At 32.5% G+C, this 25,122-nt stretch overlaps 1 protein-coding gene across 1 annotated transcript; it reads right to left on the bottom strand.

The window, feature by feature from the left end:
- Positions 1-1,770: 1,770 nt before the first annotated feature.
- LOC120347378 (ran-binding protein 3-like) lies at positions 1,771-16,164 on the bottom strand. Its single transcript, XM_039417305.2, has 14 exons — positions 16,054-16,164; positions 15,209-15,391; positions 14,882-14,992; positions 11,600-11,724; positions 9,990-10,079; positions 9,503-9,640; positions 8,783-8,893; positions 8,153-8,201; positions 7,480-7,649; positions 7,045-7,171; positions 6,225-6,364; positions 5,104-5,264; positions 4,855-4,928; positions 1,771-3,954 (listed from the first exon to the last, which is right to left on the bottom strand). The coding sequence occupies exons 1-14, from the start codon at positions 16,112-16,114 to the stop codon at positions 3,734-3,736; spliced, it is 1,761 nt and encodes a 586-aa protein (XP_039273239.2). The 5' UTR covers positions 16,115-16,164; the 3' UTR covers positions 1,771-3,733.
- Positions 16,165-25,122: the final 8,958 nt, after the last annotated feature.

Raw genomic sequence — 25,122 nt, 5'->3', positions numbered from 1 at the left:
TGTTAAACGCATGCTTCTTCAAAAGGATTCTGAACAGTTTTGGCATATTTCCTAAAGTGATATTTTTGCTCCGATGAACCAGAGATGAAATGAGACTTGTACAATGAATTCCTGCGATTGATTGATTTGAAAAGACATGAGCTAGCCAGTCTTCGTAAATTGATATATATCAAGTGTGTTCATTTTGCTCAGGTTAACTACAGGAAAATCGTCGGCAGTATCACTCAGTATTATTCCTGGTGCAAGTTCGGTATTAATGAGATTTGTATAAATATGCTCAATTAGCGTCGATGATGGGTTCGACTCTCTGGTTGGTTGCGAAACTGACTGAAACGAAAAATTTAATTGAAGCATGTTTACATAATCAAAAATGATTTTGGAATTTGTCTGTAGCAAATTGATGTTTATTCCATTCTAGAATAGAATAATGACAATTTCTACGATTTAGCAGAGGCGAAATTTCATTCATGAACTTCAAGTTATCTTTTATCCGATGTATTGGGTGCCTACTGCCTTCAGCCCTACAATGATCCTAATAATATCGTTCCCGCAGACTGATCCCAATGTTATATTGTTTCAATTTTTTTTAATTACGTTAAAGTTATCGAGACGGTTGGCGTAACGCGCTGAGCATAAAGAACACGCTTACTTCCATATTGCTGATTTTGGGCGTCTCTAATCTGATTGCGTCAGTAATGCCATATCGTTTCCGTCAGCTCTATCGCTGCTGATGTATTTTATGAAAGCGGGTTAAAAACTGCACTGTATTCACTCTATACTTAGCCTCCGAAGTGGCTAAACATTGTTCCCAAGTGATACTAAAGTACGTGTGTATGGGGTATGGCCAATACCCGGTTCGCACATTCGTCCTGAAATAAGATCTGTACCAGACACTACAGTTCAAAGAAGGGGTGTGCAACTGGCGGCCCACGGAGAAGTACCAATTTTGCATGACATGCGGCCCGCAAAACGAGTGTTTAATTAAGTTTAATCTGGTACTACATGAGAAATTTGGTCGTTAATTGGACTGATTGAAGGAAACGATCGTAACGTAGTGTCTGTATTTCTTTATGATTATCGTGTAATATTAATGATTTTACTGCGAAAATAGCCAAATTCGTTAAAATCATCCCGTTCCTACTCGTGAGGGTTGGGAGGAGAACGGCTCAGAGTTAACGAGGCAAATACCGCGAACATGATGCCTCCATGCGAAAAATAATTTCAATATCTGTATCCTAACTTCTGGATCAGATTAAAATCTTAAATACATCGGTCTACATTTGGCCGATACGGGCTCGGCGGTGTGGGGCATCGTGCTAAGCGTTTGGAATACGCTCGCCACTGCAATTCTGATTACCCTTCGTGGGTTGGCAGGTTAGAATCCCATGTGGGGATGATCATGTGCGATAGAATTGCTGGACTCGCCGTAAGATGGTTAACGTAACCGCTGGTCGGTTACGGCCTCCTCTACCATCAAGTCCATGCTTCCGAAAACAAATAACTGGCTAACCAATTCCAAACCCGACCTGGTAACCGGACGAGAAGCCGTGGTTCGCCATTTGATTAGGCCGTCTTATCGGCTTTCCTCTCCCCCGGGATAAATATGTAATTCTTATCATATATCTACCAACATATCCTCTTTTGCGAAGCTGTGTATTACCACCACCATTATAAGTAGTTTGAAGAAAATCGTAGACCAACAAGCCAATAACACTAAGTTTAATTACTACAGGACCCCACCACACTAAATATTGTATACATTGAATTGCATACAGTCCTTTGTCGTACTTTTTATTGAATTCTTTATTTAGTTTTGAAAAGTGTATCAGTGCAGACTTTGACGCAGCAATATGAAAAAACATTAGTTAACTCATTTGTGAAATTACCACCAAAATCAGGAAATGCACATACTAGACCGAATGATTACAAAAATCCAGATGATAACTAAGTTTTTATACAGTTTATCAATGTCAACCATTTCAATCTGATTGAAGATAGTGTTGTCACTGGGCAGTAATATGCATGCAACATTTGAGAAAGGTCCAAATGTAGTTGAGTGCACTTTCAGACGAAAATACAAATCAAATTGGGTTGTTAGATTGACACACAAATAGATAAAATCAAATGCCTTATTTAATGTTTTGCTTGTAACCCGTATTCTGAAATATTAACAATGTTCTGATCATCCAATTTCAAAAGCATAGAAAAAGGTGGAACAAATGTAAAACAAATAAATACAACAGATAGGCGGTACAAAAAAACTATTGTAACAGAGTAATATACTGATAGCAAGTAGAAGACACTAAGCATCATCACTTACCAATGGAACAACTATTATAAGCCTGATTATATCAGTTGAGCAAAAATTTTCAGTGTTGTACTGAAACAAGGTGTGATAAAGAAGGTCATTAATAAGTAAAAATTAAAGAAATAAGCAAAAAGAACGATGCCACGAACCTTGAGAAAAAAAGAAACTTTTCATATTTGCTATTTAAATAATTACTTATTAAAATACCCTTAATAACATAAGTCATTTCAAATTTTCTGCAACAAATTTAGACAGCAAAACTAAAATAAAATTATAATAACATATTTCACAGGAAAAATGAAAATAGTATCGCTTGATATTTGACAAATTCAGCCACGACAAATTCGTTTTTTCAACTATAACCATAAACTTACAGCAATTGACAATCAAATAAAAAGGGACGTTACAAATGCCAAAATACTATACTAAAGTAAATATACAATACTTCAGTGCCATAACTTTACACAATGTCGGCTACGAGAATAGTCGATCTTTATAGTTCCGAAACGAGCCTCTCTTAAAAACTATAATGAAACATTTTTATCTCAGCATAAAACACTGTCAGTTAAGATTCCATTTAGGCAGTTGACCCATAGAAACTGTCAGACTTAACGATTGGTGGACATATAACCCGAATGTTTGTTCTTTTGTACACAAAATATTCGATTCCACTATTTATATTTCATAGTAAGAATCAGCATTGATTTAGACCCAACAAAATATTTTATACTGAAAAAGGTCTACCGTGCCGTGAAGTTGCAACATGTTTCGTGGTAAAACCGTGCAATTTCAACACCCGCTGAAAGTTGAAATCGATAACCCCTTGTCTGTTGTATTTGCAACAATTTGGCCTGACATTCAGTAATAATACAGTGGCAAGAATCTGTGTGGTGTTTCAAACAAAACAAGATAATTGAAAATGGTGACATGAAATGGTTGTCAATATAGGTTGGAAGTATTGGCTCTACTTTATGCTAGAGAACAATGTAAAATTTAGCATTTACTGTGTGAGGAATGAGCACTAATGGATTTCTTCATATCCCATATTCTCCTTTCAAATTCTGATAGAAAAAAGCTTAATATTTCAACTGCTCGTGTGCAATAAGCATTTTCACATTCTCGCAATCAGCATATCAGTTGCTCATTACCCTTGCCAACTTGGGCAGTTATCCTTTCTTTTAATGAAACACTTTGTCTTTGGCAATATATTTGTTACGAATAATTGCCTTTTCTATGAAGTTTTATAACACTGAAGACCGGTTTTGGCGACCTAACAAGGATCTGTGGGAAGGAACATATAGTGTGATAGGTGGAAATGTGTAGCTGCATCCAACGAGATCCAATTTTGCCATAGGCAATGGAATCAATAAAATATCGCTTCCCCAAGGATATTTTAGGTTCCAACAGATGCTCAACCCAATGTTGTTAATCCCTTGTATCAGCTTTCTGCTCTGTGGGATCCACTTGGGCTGTACTTTCTGATTCATGTTTTGAGGGATTGTCTGTACAAGTCGATTCATCTGTGTTTATGGTCCTTTCTTGTTCAGTGGCAGTTGTAGTATTATCACCAGCCCCACATCCTGTGTCAGCAGAAGACGCAATCTCTCCACTTTCATCCGATTTGCTGCTTTCCGTGGTGATATTATCTATATGGAGGACAACAAGAGTACAAAGTAGAATTTACAAATAAATGATACAAAATGAAAGAGCTTCTTCAATTTTCAAATAAGGGAAAACTTCAATTCACTTCAACTCCTAACATTTTCAAGCAAGCAAAATTTGACACTGAATACTAAAAAATATAAAGAAATAAACAACCACTCTCCTTCACATACATGGGTTGTGATAAAAGACTAGTATATTGTTGACAAATTGACAGCCAGAATCAACATTGATAATAAATGAAGCACAACCGGTGTTAGCAAAACGATGTAATTTGCCGACGTTTCGAATTTCTATACAGAAAAACTTCATCAGGGCATGATATGGAAAGGACACAAGTGGATATATATATATAGAGAGCAAGAAAAAGAAAAATATGAAAAAATTATCATGGCGTCAACTCTAATCTGCTCTAATCAACATCTTTATAATAGTTTTGGTGACTTTTATCCTCAGTAGATCACATTAATTTTAATTTTGTTCTTCTAATCATAAAAAAGTTTTCAAGGAAGTTTTCTAATTTCAAGAAAAGGGATTAACTCATATACTAAGTTTATTCAACACAACAATACAATACCGCAAGCTTTATTAAACTTCAGTAAGGAAATGTTTTAAACAAAGGCTCCACATCTCTCCTTTACTGGTTTGATTGACATCCTGGTGGCAGGAATAAGCAAATGATATCCTCAGTATAAAATTCATCTATAAACAATGTTTTCCCTCTCAGGTCATAGTTCGAGACCACGCTTTGGCAAATTATATTAAAAAAAACTTTGTATTAATAATGATTAGTAACTTATCTTATCTGAGGTCTTGTGAGAAAATCTGGAATTTTTTATTGAAGTGCAAAACTCCTAAAAAAAATCAAAAATCAAAAAATTTACCAGATTCTGGAAGAGCATCAGAGGATGACACTGGTGGCTCTGGTAGATCAGAAGATTCTTTAAATCCCTTAATTCTGAAAATATATATCAGATGGTGACAAAAGTAAAGCATTATTGTGCAATGCATGACAAAAAAGCACGATTTCACAAAGCCAATATCACAACTTGCGGAAAAAATATTAAAATGAAATCAGTCCATATGGGATAATAGTATCTTTCAGAATTTTTTTAAACCACAGCAATACATACTTGGTTTGGTCACTTTCAGTTGATGAAACTTCTTGTTCACCTTTATCCGATGCTGATTGAGTTGCTTTTTTGATAGCTTCCTCACGTTCTTGTAATTGTTTGAGATGCAAGACTCTGTATTCAACAGCACGGTATATTTGCTCCGCATCATTTATGGTCGCCTTTGAGAAAACATGATAACAATGATTCATTAACAGCTTAGAACTTTAAAATTATTGCTGGGAAGGGCCAGTTTAGAAATGTATAGATGTGTTATTCTTAACAATAGGAATAATAAAATGTACTCCTAAAATAGTATAAGGTAAGTGGACAAAGAGAAATAAAAGTTTATTGGCCAAACCAGTTTATCTACTATTTTAGTTACATTCTCCTGAAAAATTCCTTCTAATTGAATAGAAGAAGTCAGTTCTTGAAAGTAAATGTATCCTCCATAAGTTTGAACATAGAAATGCATAAAAGTTTAACCAAAAAAAATTTCATTGGTTCTCGTTTTTACAGTTTTTCAAAAATTAAATAAACATATTTTTGCTTGAATTATAAGACTTTAATTGTTCAGAATGATAATTTTTAAATCGAGACTATTCTTATCATTCCTGAAGTCATGATTATTAAGCACAGAATCGATTCAATTTGGTTTAAACATACTGAATAAAGCCTTGATTATTTAAATTGTCTACAAAACACGAAGCCCTTTTTCCTAAATATGAAAACTAGTGGATTTTGCAATATATATTAATATCGATGAGTATACAGAATTTACCGTATATGAAATATATAAAATTTGACTAATGGGATGCAGGGGCTTACTAAAACAGAATAATTTGTTGTTATTCAAACAAATTATAAAATATATTTGCAATATTGATTATCGAGGGTATATTTAAAACCATTCATGTTCAATAGAGGAATGTGTACAATCATTGGAGATGCAAAGAAATTGAAATTGAGTGTTTTTGTATTTAGAAGCTGAATAAATTCACTTAATCCGACTGTTACTACTGTTTGAATGAGTCAATTACCGAATGTAATTATTTCATATTTTTAAATAAAAAAGAAGATTTAAATAATGTCCATTATATAAATTACTCAATTATCATTCATAAAGTAATATTAAAAATTACTTGTAGAAGATACATTCCAATATCACCATCTTCATTTTGTGCTGATATTCGAACAGATTTTTGACTCGCTCTATCAACAACCATCGTTGGCCAAATCTTTGTGTTCAGTATTAATCGAAGACTTCCATGAGTTCTCATCACTAGTTAGAATATTTAAACAAAACATTAATCAAAGTTAAAATCATGCAGGATGAAATTTTTAAAACAAATTTATATTCGAGAAATGAGGGCTGTAGTGAGTCTGTAAAATACAGGACTATGAAGCAGATAAAATTGACACTAGACTCACAGTCATTTAAAGCAAAGGTGCACAACATGAGGCATGCGACCCAGTGTAGCACACCATATGCTTGAACATGGCATTCAAACGGTTTGATAAAAAGCAATTATTTTATTTACAATAAATCTTTATGTTTATATCAAAATAAACTTCAAGCATTGTTTTTTCAAGACATTAAATTGTTTGAGTAGAGTTGTTCTTTAATATAAGTTATATTTAAAGTTTGTTGTTATTCATGTGTTTTACAGAAGTTTGTTTGCAATATCAACAATTATTGAAAGGTGGCACTCCAAAAACGCAAACTGTCTTTAATCATTTAATAAGAGTCCTTAAGGATGCTGAATGTAATGCTTTTGGGGAGTTGTTGCATATTTTGACTACTATCACCATAAAAAATCTGAAGTTACAACTTCAACTCCATGACTCTATTAATAGAAACATGCCCACTCAAGACTCCGAAACCCTGGTAGCATGGACAATGGGCTGTGGTAAAAAAGGAAAAGATTATACCATTGATTTAAATAACCAAGCTTAACTCACCCAATCTTGACTCGAATGTGTGATCAACAGAAGATACACGTTTATCATTCAATCTTAGATGTCCACGACCTCTTTCAACCCAGGTTTTCGAATTACTCGAATCATACTGAAACAACTTGCACAAGATCTGTGAGAAGGATAGAAGTTTTACAAAATAGTGTGGCAGATTTTTTTTAAACAACATATTTAACAGAACAAGGGTTCGCAAAAGCTTCCACTGCTTAGTAAGAATCCACTATAGTTTGGAATAAGGACTCTTTCCAATTCAACATTGCTAACCCAATTTATTAAACCCTGGGTAAGGTGGTGGGCATGGGATTCGAACTCGAGGTTTTAACCTCCAATACCGTAGGCCACCATGATTAAAATATTATAGCATAGACAAGCAAACAGTCCCAAGTTTCTGATATTCATTCATATCATAGATGATCATACCTGCAAGACATTTTTTTCATCTTCTTCCCCAGTTTTAATCTCAACTTCTGGCATAACGGGTTTCGTATTCGATGCTGCAAATAACGCAGCAGCATCTTCTTCCAGTTTTCGACTACTTGACGACACTCCGTCAACCGTGGGATGTGTGGAATCATGAAAAATGACAGATTCTAAGACAAAGAAGTAAAAGAACAAAAGCTATTCTTATATTCTTATAATAGAAAGCAGCAATACTTGAACATATTCAAAATCGGTATATACTATAGGCTATAATATAATAAATAAATATTATAGAATGTTTTCATTCTAATTTAGCATTATGAGCATTTGAAATCCGATAGTGAGGAACTGGATTCCCCAACTTTCGATCCAAAAAAAAATTAATCAAAACTATTCTGCATTTCTACATTATACTGCTATTAATTTACAAAAAGTTTTCAAAAATTCTTTATTGTACATGAGTTTAAAATATATTCTACAGTCCATATTCAAAAATACTATTTTAGCCGCCCTGCAATGACAAGTGTTCAGCAATCTTTTCACACATAAATTTCAAACTCATACAGGGTATCTAGCAGTGCAATAGCGAAAGTGCATTTAATACAGGTATATAGCTTTGTCTAGTGTCTTGTTAACAGAAAGTGATTTCCTTAAAAAATATAAATAAACTTACCAACATGGGTGGTAGCTAAAGTGCTATTTGTAGAGTCTGCTGATGTTACCTGAATCAAGTTCTTTTTGTTAGTTTGCCAGTCAAATTATAAGAAAAATATGACTAGTGCTCTATGATATGCAGGAGTTGACTAATTATCTATTCAATTTGGTCAAGCCATAGGACGACAAGCTGTCATAAATAAGACTAGCTCATTGTTGATGCATCAATTGTATGCATTTTTTTAATCACAAATAATATAGTTCGTTCAAGTCGTACTATATTCTAATTCAAAAATAAAATATTCAAAACTCACATGCCTAGTTATTGATGTATAATCGGGTGAAATTATTACAAATCAATAATAATAAAATCAAAATTCTTAAATGTTCACTTTTTGAAGACTGACAATGAAAATATTCACAGATAGTATGATAACATTATTGTTCGCTTCTAGCAGATTATCATGCTACAAATTCTGTTCTCGAGATGGCTTCATATTAATACTGAATACTAGATCAGAAGCCATTCACAATTTCCAACAATAAAAGCTGGCAGTTTTTGAATGACAATTATTTGTCTCATTTTACAAACGACAAAACTTACAAGTTGTGATGAAATTTACAATATTTAAAAAGATTAATGAACAACCTTGGCTCGACCGGACAAATTTTTTCCAAATAAAAAATCCGATCCTTCAGTTGTTTTTGTATGAATAAGTTGTGTAGTTGTAGTCCCAGAAGTGGAATCTGCTTCATTTTTCTGAAATTAAATGATTTATTACAGGTTATAAAGCTAGTTGTGTTCTGGTTATAATACAAAAATAAATTTGAGTAAATATATAAGAGTGGGCCTAATTATAAAATATTATGAGGTCTGCATAAAAAAAAATTTTTTTAATTATAAACACAATATCAACTTTCACTATGAATATCATCAGTGGAATTAAAAAAAAAAAAAAAATTAAACATTTGATGAAAAGCACATGTTCTTGAACTTCTTGTTTATACTCTTTTATAATTACCGGTACATTATTATAAAATAATATTCTATTCCACGGCCATTGCAGGAAGTTACTGCACAAAATATCTTATAGCTATGGTCTATGGATCCGTTATGCTTACTAATATGAACATGTTCAATTGCAGGTTGGATTTTACTGACGACTACTCCTGGGCTCCTGGCTATTAATAGAATAAAAAATTGATCAAGGGATTTGAATATATATATATATACTGGCATGTAATGCACCAGTGGGCAAGCGTTTTTTTTTAGTGTTGTTATTTAAGGCTTGGGCTGTGTATAAATCAATTGATTTTTGAATGGAAATCATCATTAAAGTGAAGGAATGGAAACAGCACATTGACTCACCACAACTCTCTCTTCCATTTTACTACCGAAGACAAACCCAGTTGATTTTGTTTTATCATCACTAGTTGTTGACGATGCAGGTTCTTGGTTGCTCATTTGAAGAAAAGTGTTTTCTTTCGCACCATTTGCCTTCGAATACTATATCAGGAAGAGGTATTGATATTATATAGTTTAAAAACAATGACCCAAATCTTTCCCAATTCGAAACAATTTTTCACACCATTCATGTGATGATGTGCGCAGGATTTGAACCCAATAACTTTAGGATGCCATCAAGGCATTTCACTCTTATGACCAGAACTAAGTGTAAAATGGAAAATATCCATTACAGACTTACAGTACTGATGACTAAAAATACTTCATGGTTTGTTTAACGGATAGGTAAACTTTTTACAAAATCATATGTTTTTAAATATGATTTGAGAAACTTCTCGCTAACAAACTAACAACAATACTTTCACAAGACAAAAAAAAATATATAAATTACCGGATCACTTCCAGTTACGTCAGCACTGGCTCCATTTTCTTTATTTCTTTGTTCAAGGGTACTTTGGAAAAGGAAATTTTCCTTCGATTCCTGCAAAACAGGAGTGTCTATTGAAATGCTACAAGTTATTATCAATATATAATGAAATTCCATTCAGCTTCGAGTTTCGTGACAGGGAAGCTGGTGAAATTTGACAATTTTCAAGAAATTCTCTTTAAAAAAGCACAGAAAAAGAAGTGTCCACAGACCCAAATATAAATTTTACCATAAAAAACGCCATGCAGGAAAACATATTGTCTATGCCAGGGGTTTTCAACTAGGGTTTCCTGTCACCCCTGGCCCTGGGATTCCCCTGGGGCAAGTTCAAATCCGAAAGTCTACATTCAATTACCCTGCCACAATGATTAAACTTGCTACACTTTGAACCTCACTCATTTCGTTTTGCCTTTATTATGTTTGTTCTTATATATATCTATACTTATAGTTTATACAATTTAGATAACAAAGATGAACTACTGCACAGGGGTTGCTTGAGTCTCTGGAATGTTTCATTGGTGTTCTGTTCCACCAGAAAGGTTGCAGACCAATGGTCTACACAAATGTAGCTAATGCTGTTCATGGAATGAGTTCATTTACAAATTTTAATGGTATTTTAATTGCCATTAGATTTTCCATATTCCCATTATAAGATTCTATATCACAAAACAATTTCAATGCCTCCAAAACAACCAAACAGTGAACATACATTTGAATCATGTCTAGCATTAAATATACATATTTACCGGTAGTGTACTGCAGTTTATAGTAGGCTATAAAATAAGCAAATATTTAGCAAATATCATGTATGCCGGTAGTTAAACTATTCAACTATAATAAAAATTTTGCTACATGTTGTGGTAAAAGTTACAAATGAAAATAAGATCAGAAAATGATAGTTGAGGCATATAAATTTACTAATTACCAATGAAATGCTTGTGATAAAATTTTGTTTTCAATCATGGCAGACAAAATAAAGCATCTATCATAATAATAGCGTTTTGATCAAATGCACAAATCAAAAACTTTTTTGATGCTTCGTTATAATTAGGTAAGTAATTAACAACTTTGCCAGATAGGAGTTATAAAGAGGTTCAAAATTTGAATATTCCTATATTGAAGTATTAAATTCCCAAGCTCAAACATGCTGTTGAGTGTTGAGTACTGTATCATGCCTAACAAAATTACTCGTTTTGTTTAAACGAAAGGTGTCACAAAGATAACCCAAGCATGTTTTACTCACTCATTTAGAAAGCTCAAATAAAGCTAGACTCTCAAAATTTGCACAACATTTTGCAGAGCCATAAAAACATAGTATACACACACATTAAATTATAACAATTTTGTGACAGATGAACCAATTTTCAGCAAATTTTATATAAGACCTGTTGTTCTGATGGAATCTACAGTATGTTAACTAAATCATCGAAACATAAAATATCATATAAGAATATTTGTCTTGAAAACAGAGCAACTGAGATGCCATCACCCTCCTGGCTGAATATTTAATACCGAACCAAGTACCTCAGAAGATTCACTTTACAATATATCGACACTTCAAATATTGAACTGACCTTCTCCTGTTCTTCCTCATTAGTTCTCAAAAATGGATTATTTGATGGAACTTGACCAGGTAAAAGAAGCCCAGTGCCCAATATAGGAACTTGAGATATAGATGGTATTGATTTGCCATTGACAGCTGAGAAATAAAATAAAATTTTAAAAGTGAGACAACAAAAAAACTTTCAAATGGTAGCTCTCACTTGGTCGCAGTGAGGTACGGTATATGGTGGTAATTTGCCAGTCAACTGTTCCAGATGCATAGAGTATAGACTTGAAATACTTCGTGTTTAAAAAAGAGACCCGATAAGTAAAAATTTCAATATACTGGTAAATTATGTCAGTATGATACTAAATGAAGCTGAGCTGATATTAAAAAAGAATAGAAAACATTACACTAAATTGCAGGTTAGGTAGATAACTACAGGAATAGTGCACTTTTACACAGCATATAATGAAAGCATGCATTTCATTACCCCTGTTCATATACAAAAATATGACAATACCGGTAATTGAACAAACATTGAAAAGCCAGTACCAGTTTGATGGTTTATTAAATAAATAGGAATAAAGATAAGATATTAATAGATATCACAAACACTTTTTAAAGCCAATTGATCATTGGACATAAATGGTCCTTGTATAAATAGCATGTTACAAATAAACTCCATAACAGGAAGAACAAATTGGAAGTGTGTTATGTTGACTAATTAATCTGGCTTAGTGGGTGTGTCAAAGATCACAATTTGATGAACTGTGATTCAAAATATTTCATAATATTTAATAACTTGTCACTATTAGTTGGCTCTTAACTCTTCAAACCAAAACTTTTTCCTAACTATCTTACGCTTGGCGCGGCGGTGTGGCTCAACGGGCTAAGCGTTAGGAATACGCTCGCCACCGCACCTCTAATTACTCTGCGTGGGTTCGCAGGTTCGAATCCCATGCAGGGGTGGTTATGTGCGAGAGGATTGCTGGACTCCTCGCCGTCGTTGGGTGGTTCACGTAACCGCTGGTCGGTTACGGCTTCCTCCACCACCAAGTCCATGCTTCCGAAAACAAACAATACAGTAAAAAACTAATCCCATACCCGACTTGGAATGGTAACCGGACGAGAGGCCGTGGTTCGCCATATGGATAAGCCGTCTTATCGGCTTTCCTCTCCCCCGGGATAAATATGTAAATCCTATCCTATCCTAAGTGTCCAAACTTTCAAATTAACATACAGCTGCCAATTTTTCACTTTGGCGCACAGTAAAATAGTTTATTTCTAGGTCCTTCACTTAAGACAGGGGTCACCAAACTTTTTTGACCGCGGGCCGGGTTTGACTCAAACTGTGTTGAAACGGGCCGGACAAATATTGTTGTCAATGCAATACAATAAATTCACAAATGTTTGGAAATCCATTCAATTTATTCAACAATAAATATAATCTTCATTTCTAAAGACAGAATATATAAGTATATATTCTGTATATATAATATAATAAATATATAAGTATATATATTTTGATTTTATTTCCCCGCAAAAAAATCATACACAAAACATAAACAATGAACACACAGAAGACTGGGAAAATTGGGGAAACTGGAAAAACCTTTATAAAGGTTTAATATATCGAGAAAATCCTAGTAAAAGGAAAAATATACAAGATTTTTATATCTATTCAACTATCCTGAGTTTAGCTGTTGGCAAAACGTTGCTGTCATGAATTAGGAATGTTAAAAAATCCAATTTTTCGCGCCAAAAATATGTAGGCATCACGTCTGCTATGTACCGTTACGCCGCGTTGGAATACCGCTCATATTAATGACTACGGACTGCCTGCGGTACCTTGGAAATTTTGACATAATTTAGATAAAATAAACAACTATTATCTGGTATTTGATTTGTTTCATTAGCGCATAAATTTCAAGTTATACGTAGTGCAAATTTTGATATTGTCTATGGACACCAATAAAATTTATGTGAACGTGTGTATTTCCTTCCTATCTTGATACTTACCAATTTTTATGAAGTTTGTTCTATCAGAACATCTTTAATTATTACCCACAATGAACCACTGTCAAACTAACATGCACAACTCCAGTGTTTATTTGCGACGATAAAATTCTGAAATAGTCTCATTGTTCCATAGATGTGACGCAGATCGAAAGGTTAGAGATTGATATGTGTTCTTTTTTCATATTTATTATAGTTATTATCTAAAAAGTAATACTATCCTTATGGAAAAAATTGGCATGTCGGGCGGTACTGAAATTCCGATATCTTCGTTGTTTCCAGACCGTTTTTTATGAACTTGTCATCCTATTTTCACTCAGATCTATCCACTGGCGCAGTTTTTATTTAAATCGGATGAACTTTAATTTGTTTGTAACATACCCACATGAATATCCGCATTTAGGCAGTACAAAAGTTAGTGTGACTTGTGAAATTGCAGAAGTATGCGAGGGATCACAGTACTGTTAGCGCAACATGCACATTCGACGTTCATTTCAGCACAAGAAACGTAAACAGTTTCGTCGAAAGCACGCGCCACAAGTATACGAGTGCATCTTTCGCGAAAAATGTTTTTCACCGGTAGATAATTTTAGTCTATTTTGTCACAGCTATTTCTAGACTAATTTTTCAGTACTACTATTAAAACTACAACTCTTAAGGAGGCAAATGATGACTGACTTATTTGCATCTCGCTGATTGGCCCCTATTTTCAAATAAATAAGGAAGACAATGCTCGGGAAAATTTCCCTTGGAAAAAAATTTCGCCATTTTTGCGTGTTATTGCGGGCCGTAGTTTGGTGACCCCTGACTTAAGAGATAGTCAAACACAGATAGAATTTAAAGAGTTATTAGAAAATGTATTGTAGCTCACGTAAACTACATGAAAGCCGACTATATTATTAAACGGTTCGGAGTTCAAGAATACTTTGTTATTAAAGTGCCAAAGGTCTATAATGTGAGGAACAACTATTTTTAGAGGTTAAGATACAATTGTAATTCAAATTAAAGTGATGACACTTAATGCCCAATTTAACAAACAAATTTTAAATTCATTTGCAAACACCTGGTTCCCACTACATAGGAGTAAAGTGGTGGTGATGTATATATTGCAATTTAATCAAGAGACTTAATCAAGAGCTAGTCATTTTCTGACTTTCCACTATCTTGCATATCATTCATTGAACATCTCATAGGGGAACAAATTTATGAAAATTTCTAAAATATTGAGAAAATTTCTTCAGTGAAATATAGCTAAAGTAAAATGACTCTGAAGTAAATTCATGAATTTACTTACGTTCCGATGCTGCAGAAGATTGTGCAGACACAGATTGAGACGGAGCAGCTGGTGCACTAAGAATAGAGGGCCGAAGAAAATTTCTTTTCTGACTAGCTTCTTGTGCCCCCTCTGAATACAGATGAAAATTAATTAATTTCGAAATAAAGCATTAATGATTCTAAAACTACACTTCATAAATCCAGGTAGATAGATAGGACATACCGGTATGTGAAATATTTATGTAGCATGTAAAGCCAATGATTTAAAGATGTATTTTAATATAACTTTTTTGATAAGCAGAATTACAGATATATTTATTAAAGCTTGAAAGCTTATTTTGCAAACCTTCTTTCGGTGCAGGTTTTGCTTGTCCATGAATCAAGGTTGGAGGATTTAATCGAAAACTGCCGCGTTTCTCTTCAGGCTCGGAATCATCAGGACTATCCCTAACATCATCCTCCTCATCTCGTTGACGTTTCATTACTCTATTTGATTCTTTTCCAGAGCAGAAGCCTCCACCATTTTCACCTAAAATATAAAGTAATACAAAATATTTTATGGGAATAACCCCGAACCATACTTTAAAAAAAATTTGGTTGTGAATAAGTTTGGAAACACTAAAACTTTGCAGCTTGAACTATCATGAATTCATTTTTTCATTAAATTAAATGTCTAGAAATCTCTTGTCTGGTTGAGAGTCTAGTCTATGCTGGGTATGGTATGAGAATAGTTAACCTGTTGTTTGTTTCAGACGCATGGACCCGATAGTGGAAGAAGCCGTAACTAACCAGTGGTTATATTATTCACCAGTAATCATCTCACATATAAATATCTCATATAGGATTCCAACTATGAAACCAATATAGGGTAATCAGAAGTGCGGTGCGCCGGTGGCATGTGCGTTTGATACCGTTATATTGCATCTTACGAACCAATTTCATAAGCCAAGATTAGGAGGTAAAATGACTTGATGATTTGAAAATGAGTTTTGACCTTTGATTAAAAATAGTAGGCCTATGGATAAAAGGCATTTAGTATTTATTATACATCAGATAAAATTGTGGGAATTTCCAATCTGAATATTTTATTTCGTTCATCACCACTAATATGCATACCGGTATTTCAAATTAATAAATGTCCTAAAATAATAACTGAATTTCCAAAAAAATTCCAAAGCCTAATTTACTGACCTGGAGTGCTTCCACTATTTGGAATTCCACTACTTGGATCAACATTGGAAGAATCGGCCATACTATTTACTCTAAAATTACAATGACATGAAAAAAGAAAACAGTATTTAGACCACGAATACATATAGTATGACTGGACTAGGTTAATGCGATTACTATAATCACTATATCAGAGCCCAGAGGACTATTAGATGAGCCAAGTTTCCTGAAAGCCTGAAGCACACTTGGAAAATGTAAACTACGGTATATCATACCATCATGAATGGATGGAATATTTTAACAATTATAAACCAATGGCCGACCAGCTTGTTGCAAATTTTGGTCCTAAGATTGGTCAAGAAACAGCCAACAAAATAAAATTGGATCAAAAAAATTATTCCAAATTTGTTTATTTCGAAAAAATACACGATTGCTGGATTGAGACATGAACAAGGTAATGACCATATGACATTTTCTCAATTTTGTGTCAATTGTAATAGTGTCAAACAAAGATTTTTTAAACTTGCAGACTTTATGCAGTATGAATACTTTGATTATAATTACTAAATTATGTAATCACTTCAATTGACATTGGCAATTTAGCATATAGACCAGGGGTGTGGGCAAGGTTTTCAGACTAGGGACTAGAAAAATTGGCCCCCCAGACCTGCGGGCCATATAAGTGTGACATAAAGTTATAATTTATGAACAGGAATTCATTTGAAGTGTTTTGAAAGAGCACAAGTGGAAAACAATAAGCCTCGTGCAAAACTAAATTAAATCGCAATCTCAACAAATTCCTTGAGCTTTTTTCTAGCTAAAACATTAAAATTTGGTTTTAGTTTGGTTGTGGCAATTGTCAAAACAGATTTGAGAGGGGTATAATTGTATAAATTCACAAGACTGAAGGTCTGTTCACAAATGTACTTGGAGCCAAATATCACCAATATTCTCTGGGCCATTTTTTGAATATTTCAAAACATGTATCTCTCAAGCCATTAAGCTTCAAGGATTTGAATTTGTATCTTAAAACATAGTCACATAGAATATCGATCAATTCTAATTGTTGTCTTTGTGTGTGATGTTGCAGTGACTTGTTAAAAATGAGATAAAACAATTTGAAACAATACTTGAAGCTTTTCAAAACTTCCAAATGTCTGGCAGAATTCGTTATGGAGATCATTCAGTAATTTGCTTTTTTTCACAGCATGCTGGGGTGCCTCATAGTCACTAGCGTGGGGAAATGAGCAAAACAACTGTTAAATAGTTGTTTGGGAGAATAAAGTAAATTTTGATTTGAAAGCCTTATTATTGGTGTACAATTCATGACCAGAAATTTATGGCAACATCAGGTGGGCCAGGTTGAATCACCAACGGGCCGGATTTGGCCCGTAGGCCGTAGTTTGCACATACTGACATAGCACGAGCACGTCAAAACCATGTCAATCAACAACTAAACAGGGCCACACTCCCCGCAGACGATATAAGTTATACAAGACAAAAGTTTGTGTGGGACTTTGATAGTGTTCTGCTTGCACCTATTACTGTAATTAATTTAAATTAATATCGAGACAAGCATAGTGCAATGTGACGCATCTGCTGTCATGCCAGACGCAGAGTGTTTGTTATATTCAACCAAATGTCGAAACATCTTGGAATCGGAGAATTACGGTACCTCCTACTGTATATTTTGATATTTGATTCCGATAATATTACTACTGTATACCGTATGCATGGCAGCATGGACCAAAGTTACCCCAGCCCACACTCGCTCAGCCCACACTCAGCCTGACGTCAAGGGGTTAACCAACTATTTTACTGACTTTATAAACGTAATTACATAAAAACTTGGTGACTCTGACAATATAGAGACCATATCTGATATACACAACGCAAATACAATACCAAGCACGGCCCAGTTACCCCTCGCATGGCCTGACAAAAACGAGTGTGGGCCAGCGTCACACGAGTGTGGGCTAGCGTCACACGAGTGTGGGCTGGCATCCTACGAGTGTGGGCTAGCGTCACACGAGTGTGGGCTGACGTTCTGACAATGTTTCACCGTAAGTTAAGGCATCCTAAACGTTCACAGATTACTAAATTACATATATCCATGTTTAACTCAGCGCCAGAACCTCTCAAAGTCCGGCAAATGATGGCACAAAATAGCTACAATTGCCGGGAAAATAAATCGAAATCAGCTGAACAATGATATCTCCAATCACTGTTGCCAGATATATAGGTGGACAAGCATGAATTCACAGGAAGGTTTCACAACAAAAAAAAATTATATCTAAGCGAAATACCAAACCTATTCATTTCCATCAATAAGAATGAGATATGAACAAATCGAATCTGATTTGCACAAATACATCTTTTAAAATAAAGATTGAACAAGCAAATTCAAAAGCAAATTAAGTAACATTTACCCAAAGGGTTACATTGTCTCGATGGCTTTGAAGTCTGATTTCGGCACTTCTAATACTTTGTACGCCATGAAATCGACTTATTACATTATATATCCAATTATCCAACAAATAACGAAAAATTTAAAAATTCTACCGGGGGGAAAGACTTTAAAATAAAAAAAGTATGTACCTATGTATAAAGATAATTCTATTTCCCGACAATGGTATTTTATGACAAAATGCAACAGAGAATTGAAACTTTTCTATTAATTTGTACATCACGACATTTGTTTAATATATTATATAGTGAATTATCTTACAAATACTAAAAAATAAAAAAAATTTACCTGGGGGAAAGACTTTAAAATAAAACCGGAATCTATCTATGTCTAACGATAATCATATTTCCCGATAATTGTATTTTATGACAAAATGTAACAAGGAATTGAAACTTTTCTATTTGTTTGTACATCACCAAATTTGCTTATTATATTATATAATGAATTATCTTACAAATATCAAATATTGAAAAAATTCTACCGGGGGGAAAGACTTTAAAATAAAACCGGAATCTACCTATGTCTAACGATAATCATATTTCCCGATAATGGTATTTTATGACAAAATGCAACAAGGAATTGAAACTTTTCTATTTGTTTGTACATCACGAAATTTGCTTACTATATTATATAGTGAATTATCTTTCACATATTAAAAAATAAAAAAATTCTACCGGGGGGAAAGACTTTAAAATAAAACCGGAATCTATCTATGTCTAACGATAATCATATTTCCCGATAATTGTATTTTATGACAAAATGTAACAAGGAATTGAAACTTTTCTATTTGTTTGTACATCACCAAATTTGCTTATTATATTATATAATGAATTATCTTACAAATATCAAATATTGAAAAAATTCTACCGGGGGGAAAGACTTTAAAATAAAACCGGAATCTACCTATGTCTAACGATAATCACAATTCCCGATAATGGTATTTTATGACAAAATGCAACAAGGAATTGAAACTTTTCTATCACTTTGTACATCACGAAATTTGCCTATTATATAAAATAGTGAATCATCTTATAAATACTGAAAAATAAAAAAATTTTACCGGGGGGAAAGACTTTCAAATAAAACCGAAATCTACTTATGTCCAACGATAATTCTATTTCCCGACAATGGTATTTTATTACAAAATGCAACAAGGAATTGAATCTTTTCTATCAATTTGTACATCACGAAATTTCCCTATTATATGAAATAGTAACTCATCTTATAAATACTGAAAAATAAAAAAAATTCTACCGGGGGGAAAGACTTTAAAATAAAACCGGAATCTACCTATGTCTAACGATAATCATAATTCCCGATAATGGTATTTTATGACAAAATGCAACAAGGAATTGAAACTTTTCTATCAATTTGTACATCACGAAATTTGCCTATTATATAGAATAGTGACTCATCTTATAAAAACTGAAAAACGAAAAAATTCTACCGAGGGGAAAGACTTTAAAATAAAACCGGAATCTACCTATGTCTAACGATAATCATATTTCCCGATAATGGTATTTTATGACAAAATGCAACAAGGAATTGAAACTTTTCTATTTGTTTGTACATCACGAAATTTTCTTATTATATTATATAATGAATTATCTTACAAATATCAAATATTGAAAAAATTCTACTGGGGGGAAAGACTTTCAAATAAAACCGGAATCTACCTATGTCTAACGATAATCATATTTCCCGATAATGGTATTTTATGACAAAATGCAACAAGGAATTGAAACTTTTCTATTTGTTTGTACATCACGAAATTTGCTTAGTATATTATATAGTGAATTATCTTTCACATATTGGAAAATAAAAAAATTCTACCGGGGGGAAAGACTTTAAAATAAAACCGGAATCTATCTATGTCTAACGATAATCATATTTCCCGATAATTGTATTTTATGACAAAATGTAACAAGGAATTGAAACTTTTCTATTTGTTTGTACATCACCAAATTTGCTTATTATATTATATAATGAATTATCTTACAAATATCAAATATTGAAAAAATTCTACCGGGGGGAAAGACTTTAAAATAAAACCGGAATCTACCTATGTCTAACGATAATCACAATTCCCGATAATGGTATTTTATGACAAAATGCAACAAGGAATTGAAACTTTTCTATCAATTTGTACATCACGAAATTTGCCTATTATATAAAATAGTGAATCATCTTATAAATACTGAAAAATAAAAAAATTTTACCGGGGGGAAAGACTTTCAAATAAAACCGAAATCTACTTATGTCCAACGATAATTCTATTTCCCGACAATGGTATTTTATTACAAAATGCAACAAGGAATTGAATCTTTTCTATCAATTTGTACATCACGAAATTTCCCTATTATATGAAATAGTAACTCATCTTATAAATACTGAAAAATAAAAAAATTTTACCGGGGGGAAAGACTTTAAAATAAAACCGGAATCTACCTATGTCTAACGATAATCATAATTCCCGATAATGGTATTTTATGACAAAATGCAACAAGGAATTGAAACTTTTCTATCAATTTGTACATCACGAAATTTGCCTATTATATAGAATAGTGACTCATCTTATAAATACTGAAAAACGAAAAAATTCTACCGAGGGGAAAGACTTTAAAATAAAACCGGAATCTACCTATGTCTAACGATAATCATATTTCCCGATAATGGTATTTTATGACAAAATGCAACAAGGAATTGAAACTTTTCTATTTGTTTGTACATCACGAAATTTTCTTATTATATTATATAATGAATTATCTTACAAATATCAAATATTGAAAAAATTCTACCGGGGGGAAAGACTTTCAAATAAAACCGGAATCTACCTATGTCTAACGATAATCATATTTCCCGATAATGGTATTTTATGACAAAATGCAACAAGGAATTGAAACTTTTCTATTTGTTTGTACATCACGAAATTTGCTTACTATATTATATAGTGAATTATCTTTCACATATTGAAAAATAAAAAAATTCTACCGGGGGGAAAGACTTTAAAATAAAACCGGAATCTATCTATGTCTAACGATAATCATATTTCCCGATAATTGTATTTTATGACAAAATGTAACAAGGAATTGAAACTTTTCTATTTGTTTGTACATCACCAAATTTGCTTATTATATTATATAATGAATTATCTTACAAATATCAAATATTGAAAAAATTCTACCGGGGGGAAAGACTTTAAAATAAAACCGGAATCTACCTATGTCTAACGATAATCACAATTCCCGATAATGGTATTTTATGACAAAATGCAACAAGGAATTGAAACTTTTCTATCAATTTGTACATCACGAAATTTGCCTATTATATAAAATAGTGAATCATCTTATAAATACTGAAAAATAAAAAAATTTTACCGGGGGGAAAGACTTTCAAATAAAACCGAAATCTACTTATGTCCAACGATAATTCTATTTCCCGACAATGGTATTTTATTACAAAATGCAACAAGGAATTGAATCTTTTCTATCAATTTGTACATCACGAAATTTCCCTATTATATGAAATAGTAACTCATCTTATAAATACTGAAAAATAAAAAAATTCTACCGGGGGGAAAGACTTTCAAATAAAACCGGAATCTACCTATGTCTAACGATAATCACAATTCCCGATAATGGTATTTTATGACAAAATGCAACAAGGAATTGAAACTTTTCTATCAATTTGTACATCACGAAATTTGCATATTATATAAAATAGTGAATCATCTTATAAATACTGAAAAATAAAAAAATTTTACCGGGGGGAAAGACTTTCAAATAAAACCGAAATCTACTTATGTCCAACGATAATTCTATTTCCCGACAATGGTATTTTATTACAAAATGCAACAAGGAATTGAATCTTTTCTATCAATTTGTACATCACGAAATTTGCCTATTATATAAAATAGTAACTCATCTTATAAATACTGAAAAATAAAAAAATTCTACCGGGGGGAAAGACTTTAAAATAAAACCGGAATCTACCTATGTCTAACGATAATCATAATTCCCGATAATGGTATTTTATGACAAAATGCAACAAGGAATTGAAACTTTTCTATCAATTCGTACATCACGAAATTTGCCTATTATATAGAATAGTGACTCATCTTATAAATACTGAAAAACGAAAAAATTCTACCGGGGGGAAAGACTTTAAAATAAAACCGGAATCTACCTATGTCTAACGATAATCATATTTCCCGATAATGGTATTTTATGACAAAATGCAACAAGGAATTGAAACTTTTCTATTTGTTTGTACATCACGAAATTTTCTTATTATATTATATAATGAATTATCTTACAAATATCAAGTATTGAAAAAATTCTACCGGGGGGAAAGACTTTCAAATAAAACCGGAATCTACCTATGTCTAACGATAATCATAATTCCCGATAATGGTATTTTATGACAAAATGCAACAAGGAATTGAAACTTTTCTATCAATTTGTACATCACGAAATTTGCCTATTATATAGAATAGTGACTCATCTTATAAATACTGAAAAACGAAAAAATTCTACCGGTGGGAAAGACTTTAAAATAAAACCGGAATCTACCTATGTCTAACGATAATCATATTTCCCGATAATGGTATTTTATGACAAAATGCAACAAGGAATTGAAACTTTTCTATTTGTTTGTACATCACGAAATTTTCTAATTATATTATATAATGAATTATCTTACAAATATCAAATATTGAAAAAATTCTACCGGGGGGAAAGACTTTCAAATAAAACCGGAATCTACCTATGTCTAACGATAATCATATTTCCCGATAATGGTATTTTATGACAAAATGCAACAAGGAATTGAAACTTTTCTATTTGTCTGTACATCACGAAATTTGCATATTATATTATATAGTAAATTATCTTACAAATATCGAAAAATAAAAAGATTCTACAGGGGGGAAAGACTTTAAAATAAAACCGGAATCTACCTATGTCTAACGATAATCATATTTCCCGATAATGGTATTTTATGACAAAATGCAACAAGGAATTGAAATTTTTCTATTAATTTGTACATCACGAAATTTGCTTAATATATTATATAGTGAATTATCTTACAAATACTAAAAAATAAAAAAAATTTACCAGGGGGAAAGACTTTAAAATAAAACCGGAATCTACCTATGTCTAACGATGATCCTCTTTCCCGATAATGGTGTTTTATGTCAAAATGAAACAAGAAATTGAAATATTGCTATTAATTTGTACATCACGAAATTTACTTATTCTAATATATAGTGAATTATCTCACAAATATCAAAAAATTCTCCCGGGGGGAAAGACTTTCAAATAAAACCGAAATCTACTTATGTCCAACGATAATTCTATTTCCCGACAATGGTATTTTATTACAAAATGCAACAAGGAATTGAATCTTTTCTATCAATTTGTACATCACGAAATTTGCCTATTATATAAAATAGTAACTCATCTTATAAATACTGAAAAATAAAAAAATTCTACCGGGGGGAAAGACTTTAAAATAAAACCGGAATCTACCTATGTCTAACGATAATCATAATTCCCGATAATGGTATTTTATGACAAAATGCAACAAGGAATTGAAACTTTTCTATCAATTCGTACATCACGAAATTTGCCTATTATATAGAATAGTGACTCATCTTATAAATACTGAAAAACGAAAAAATTCTACCGGGGGGAAAGACTTTAAAATAAAACTGGAATCTACCTATGTCTAACGATAATCATATTTCCCGATAATGGTATTTTATGACAAAATGCAACAAGGAATTGAAACTTTTCTATTTGTTTGTACATCACGAAATTTTCTTATTATATTATATAATGAATTATCTTACAAATATCAAGTATTGAAAAAATTCTACCGGGGGGAAAGACTTTCAAATAAAACCGGAATCTACCTATGTCTAACGATAATCATAATTCCCGATAATGGTATTTTATGACAAAATGCAACAAGGAATTGAAACTTTTCTATCAATTTGTACATCACGAAATTTGCCTATTATATAGAATAGTGACTCATCTTATAAATACTGAAAAACGAAAAAATTCTACCGGTGGGAAAGACTTTAAAATAAAACCGGAATCTACCTATGTCTAACGATAATCATATTTCCCGATAATGGTATTTTATGACAAAATGCAACAAGGAATTGAAACTTTTCTATTTGTTTGTACATCACGAAATTTTCTAATTATAATATATAAGAATTATCTTACAAATATCAAATATTGAAAAAATTCTACCGGGGGGAAAGACTTTCAAATAAAACCGGAATCTACCTATGTCTAACGATAATCATATTTCCCGATAATGGTATTTTATGACAAAATGCAACAAGGAATTGAAACTTTTCTATTTGTCTGTACATCACGAAATTTGCATATTATATTATATAGTAAATTATCTTACAAATATCGAAAAATAAAAAGATTCTACAGGGGGGAAAGACTTTAAAATAAAACCGGAATCTACCTATGTCTAACGATAATCATATTTCCCGATAATGGTATTTTATGACAAAATGCAACAAGGAATTGAAATTTTTCTATTAATTTGTACATCACGAAATTTGCTTAATATATTATATGGTGAATTATCTTACA

Source organism: Styela clava, chromosome 11 (genome assembly GCF_964204865.1).
Source record: "Styela clava chromosome 11, kaStyClav1.hap1.2, whole genome shotgun sequence".
NCBI classification, from domain to species: Eukaryota; Metazoa; Chordata; class Ascidiacea; order Stolidobranchia; family Styelidae; genus Styela; species Styela clava.
This window is presented reverse-complemented; position numbering and strand designations above follow the sequence as displayed.